Raw genomic sequence first — 5,225 nt, 5'->3', positions numbered from 1 at the left:
AATCCATATTGCTTCGGTTTACCCCGTCACACTCTACTGTGAAATATGTTGAGTTAATGGGCACATCGATAGAGATTGTTAAATGATCCTCATGGAAGGATCTACCCAAGGGAATACCAACTTTGTGAAAAATAACCAAAGGAGAAACCCTTACTTTAACACCTACAATCCGGGGTGGCGTGATCACCCTAACTTCTCTTATAAGAACAATAACCCCCAACAAGCCATGGGACCTCCAGGTTTCCAAAAAGAAACACAACCCGAGCCTAAGAAGTCCAACCTTGAACTTATGATGGAAATTTTTGTTTTGACTCAAACCTGTAAAAATGAAGAGTTTAGAAATTAAAACCTACATACCAATGAGATGAGCTTAGGCAATTGAACGTTAAGGTTGATAATGTTGTCACTCATACCAAGATGTTGGAGACTCAAATCTCCCAAGTGGAGCAATAATAAGCCGCTTCTTATATTCCTCCCGTTTCTTTTCCAGGGTAGCCCGAGTAAAACCTTAAGGGACATTTGAATACCATGACAACCCGTAGTGGTAAATAAATGGGTAGTTCTAGTTCTAAAGGGACAGAGGTTGAAGTTAATGTACCAACTTTACCCAAAAAGGAGGTTGTTAAAGAGTTTGATAAGGAAGCACCCTATGTTGCTCCTCCTCCCTATAAATCCATTGTTCCTTTCCCATAAAGGCTGGTGAAAGCAAAGATAAAGCCTCAATTCAAAAAGTTTGTGCAACTTATCAAGAAGATCCACCTCAATATGACTTTCATCGAGGCGCTAACCCAAATTCCCTCCTCTGCCAAGTTCTTAAAGGAGATCATTTCCAATAAAAGAAAGCTAAAGGACCATAAGATCATGGCCATGACCCTTGATAGTAGTGCTATGATTCAAAACATGGTGATCCTTAAGCTCCAAGATCCAGGAAGTTTATCCATCCCTTGTCATATAGGTACCATGGAATTTGATAGGGCTCTATGCGATTTAGGATCTAGTGTTAGCCTAATGCCTTTGTCGATGTGTAAGAAATTGGATATATGGGGACATGAAACCTATCAATGTCTCTTTACAACTTGTTGATATACCGATCAATTATCCTATAGGTGGGCTAGAAGATGTCCTGGTAAGAGTGAAAGAGTATTTTTGTGCCGATATATTTTGTGATAATAGACATCGATGAAGATTTTCAAATTTCCATAATTTTAGGAAGACCCTTCCTAGCTACAGTGGAGGCCATCATAGATGTCCAGAGAGGGAAGTTAACCTTTGAATCATGTAATGAGAAGATTAGGTTCATTTTAGCAAAACTATTGAAGAACCCTTCCTTAAGGGACTCTTTGTGTTTAGTTGATTTGTTTAGCGATTGTGTTCAAGAGAATCCACCAGAATATCCTCCAACTACTAAGTTGAAGGAGAGCTTACTTGATAATACTAAGGTTGAGAAAGTTGTTTCCTAAGCTAAGAGGGTTGACGAAGGCTTGAGGGTGGGGGAATCTATCCCAACTAACCAAGGCATGATATCTATTTTAAGAAAGATAGTAAGTTCAAGGACAACAAGGCCCACACAGGGACAATTAAGAATGATTCTAAGGAGAAGAAGAAGGTGAGAGAGAAGGTCCGTGAAAAACCAGACCAAAAGTATGAGCCTCCTCATAGGAGGAAGGTAAAAGAATAAGGTTGTATGACATAGATGTCTAGAGTAAATTAGGTCTCTTCAATGGGTAAGGGACGGGTTAAGGGTTCCAATTTGAAGGAAGCACCCTCTTGAGTTGAGGGTGTAGACGGTCGAGCTAAACGACCTTAAACAAAGCGCTTCGTGGGAGGCAACCCACGCATTTCCACACTAATTTGTTTCTTTTTGTTTATTTCATTTTCAGTGAATAAAAAGCTTGCAATAACGAAGACGGGTAAGTGTTGAATCGTTGGAAAATACTGAGAAATATCAATTGTAGAATCATGCCCAAAAGACACCCCCAAGAACCCAAGAAACAAAAAAAAATCCATAAAAATCCAGTGGTTTGTTACGACCACCCGTAGCTTATGCTACGGGCCGTTGCATTCCCATCCATCAAGCCTAACATCCAACCAATAAAAACCGTAGGAACCAGTGCCCTGCTACGAGCGACCGTAGTATGTGTTATTGACCGTAGCGGGACATGTAGAGGGAATTTCAAATGTTCAAATTTTCAAAAAAATTCCAATCTCCTTGGGACCCCACACACATTTTAATGCACCAATCATCATCAATTTAATCCCCTTTAAATACCCCAAAACCTGATTTTTAAGTCATCATTACCTCACTATTGCTCTTTTCAAATCTCTCATTCATCTTCATTATTCTCTCCAACCTTTCTCAAAAACCACCCTAAAAACTCCATTAATCTCCACCACAAAGCTCTCGCGTTTATCCTTAAATTACCCATAACCACAAAACCATTTTCACTAAGCCATTGGCCATCCTAAGTCCACTTCTGGACATATTTTCTCTAACACTCATCACTCCAACTTTTTCTCAAAAAGCTTCATTCAACCAATGGCACCTAAAATATCCAACAAAGAGAAGTAAGTGGCAGAGTCCTCAAGACCTCACAACATCATCTTCGAGGATGACTCGCAAGCACAAAAGTATTCAACGCTCGTAAAACGGAGTATCACTCTATTGAGGTATGTTTGTGAAACCACCCTTACTATCCTTGGTTTGAAGGTAGAAATTGATAGGATGTTCCATTCGAATGGTCTATTAGAATTCATGAAAAGAGAGGCACCCTCTTTTGAGTGCATTACTCTCGACTTACTATGCACCTTAGATTTCAAGTTGGAAAGGAAATATATCAATGTAACGATGTACTATTATGGTACTCTTAAATTCTGGTTGTTTAATAAAAACCATGAGCTTAGATAAGATTACTAAAAAAAATACATAAAGATAATTTACAAAAGTGATAGGAATATCATATTAAATTTTTAAATAAAATTGAAGAAATTTATTACACACTCATCTATCTCTTGAAATAGAAAATTTCATCTTCTTCTCTCAGGTTGCAAAAATGACAGTCCTCGTGTCTTTAAATGCTACCATTAAGTGTCTTTTCTCTCTTTATTACCGAGTTGTCCTTGTTGTAAAAGTAAGGATTTAAAATCACTTTAAATCTCCAACAAAAAGAAATTAAACCCATATTCTATTAACACTTTTTATTTTCTTACTTATTGTATTCTTTTTTCTTATTTTTCGAAATAAATGGTGGGTCTTTCTTAAGAGTGAGCTCATCCAAAATCTCTCTCTCTCTCTCTCGTGAGAACGAGTTACTCCACCATATTCGTCTTCTTTCTACATTTGATCATTATCGTCTCATGCAAGGTATTTATAATTATATTTGAATTATATTGTCACTATGTACTTTCTCAAGTGGGACCAACTTCATCTCCAATGCATCTCGTATCTAATGATATTGCACCTTAATTTGCTTTAATCTAGAATGAACCATCAGGTTCTGCCAAGATAAGTTGCACTTTGACTATCATAGAACAACAAAAACTTCTCTTCGTCAACATCCAACTCATGTAAGAATTTCTTCATTCCCAAAAAATTCTTTAAACGCTTTAGTTGTTGCAATATTCTTAGCTCCAATAGGATTAAAGATAAACCGACTAACAAGACCGACAACATGATCAATATGCGGCCTTGTACATTACATAACTTATAAAACTATGAACTATACAGATGCATAAGGAACCTTATATATAGTATTTGTATTCTTCACTTCAAGGACATTGTTTACTACTTAGTTTGAAATGAATAGCAAATGGAGTACTTGCAGGTTTTAAATTTCTCATGTTAAACCTCTTTACCACCTTTTGAATATAATTGTATGTCATACCCTAAATTTTATCCTGACTTTTTTCACTTGCATCAGCATAGCATAATCATTTCATTTCATCGTGTGTTTTATCAGTCAAAAGCATTCATCAGAGTTTAGATGAAAAGTCAAGAGTTTTGGCATTTTATTTGGTCTTAATGACATTCATTCAGTCATTTGCCGATTAAGAAGTCAAAAGGCTTATTTTCTCAAAACTCAGTGCATCGTCCATTCCGTTGAATCATGTTTCAGATATCCAGAGGGTGACTAAAATTCTAGTTAACAGACTTTCGATGTCACACGGGATGTTATGACATCCAATTCTGCGCAGACAAGAATTATGCAGAACTTAAAACGTAAGTGCAGTAAATAACACAAGGAATTGTTTACCCAGTTCGGTGTTACACACACTTATGTCTGGGGGCTACCAAGCCAGGGAGGAAATCCACTATTAGTAGTATTAATTCAGACCTTAAACCAACTGTTTAATCCTATCACTTAATACCTACCCAATGCAATTTAAATCTTACACTAAGATCAGAGTTCCTACTCACTCCCCCTCAATCACCTCAGTGATTACAACCTTTAATTAAGATTAAAGATAATTGTGAAGTCACACTTCAAACAACTCTTGATTGTGCTTAACAGCTTTAATCAAGATACACAGCACTCACGCTTAAAAGCTTAGAGTGACACAACACTTACAACTCAATGAACACCCTAGTCCAATGCAATCATCTAGGTGATAATTGCTTGGCTCACAAGATACACCTAATACAAGACACACACAAAAGTACAACAGTGAAGTATGATGGACAAATAAAATCTTCACGCCTAAAATCCCCGAGTTCTGAATGAAGGATAGCCATCCTTTAATATTGCAGCACTTGGGCCTTGTACTTGTATTTCCTGAAATTAAGGTCAAGCAAGTTAACCTAATTTCCACATATTAGGGTACTAATAAATAGATTATTTTTTAGGTTCATTAATTGTAGCTTAGTTGTTAGTTTCCTGGATTTTAGCTCACCTGTTGACTTCCTGAAGAATAGCCTGAGAAAACTGCTGAAACAGAGAAACTAACCAACCTACAATTTAGCATATGCTCTCAGGAATGAATGTCACAACATTCAGTTTGACATCCACACCATAGACCATATGCTAAGTCTGTTTTTCCTGAAAACAAATTGTACAAAATGTTGCACTGTGTCGCATCCGCGAAAAACAACCGGCGGGCTAAAACAAAAACAAACACAGAGCCGCCACCGTGCGTTATTTATCCCAAAGCGGGAAAGGGAACGCTCGAAGTAAACCTGGAAAAGACATGGTCTTGCGACCAAAGAGAGATGGGATCGGGAGTCGGTTATG

General features: G+C 37.3%; 1 protein-coding gene across 1 annotated transcript; it reads left to right on the top strand.

Moving 5' to 3' along the window:
• The first annotated feature begins 861 nt into the window (after positions 1-861).
• On the top strand, positions 862-1,460 carry LOC127095624 (uncharacterized). Its single transcript, XM_051034292.1, has 2 exons — positions 862-1,063; positions 1,174-1,460. The coding sequence occupies exons 1-2, from the start codon at positions 862-864 to the stop codon at positions 1,458-1,460; spliced, it is 489 nt and encodes a 162-aa protein (XP_050890249.1).
• The last annotated feature ends 3,765 nt before the right edge of the window (positions 1,461-5,225 follow it).

The sequence above is a fragment of the Lathyrus oleraceus genome, chromosome 6 (genome assembly GCF_024323335.1).
Source record: "Lathyrus oleraceus cultivar Zhongwan6 chromosome 6, CAAS_Psat_ZW6_1.0, whole genome shotgun sequence".
In the NCBI taxonomy this organism is placed as follows: domain Eukaryota; kingdom Viridiplantae; phylum Streptophyta; class Magnoliopsida; order Fabales; family Fabaceae; genus Lathyrus; species Lathyrus oleraceus.
The sequence above is the reverse complement of the archived record's forward strand: the minus strand, read 5'-3'. Positions and strand labels throughout refer to the sequence as shown.

Coding starts and splice junctions, on each gene's coding strand:
- LOC127095624 (XM_051034292.1), top strand. CDS start 862: ATGGCCATGACCCTTGATAGTAGTGCTATGATTCAAAACATGGTGATC. Junction 1,064..1,173: donor GGGACATGAAACCTATCAAT/GTCTCTTTACAA, acceptor TTGTGATAATAG/ACATCGATGAAGATTTTCAA.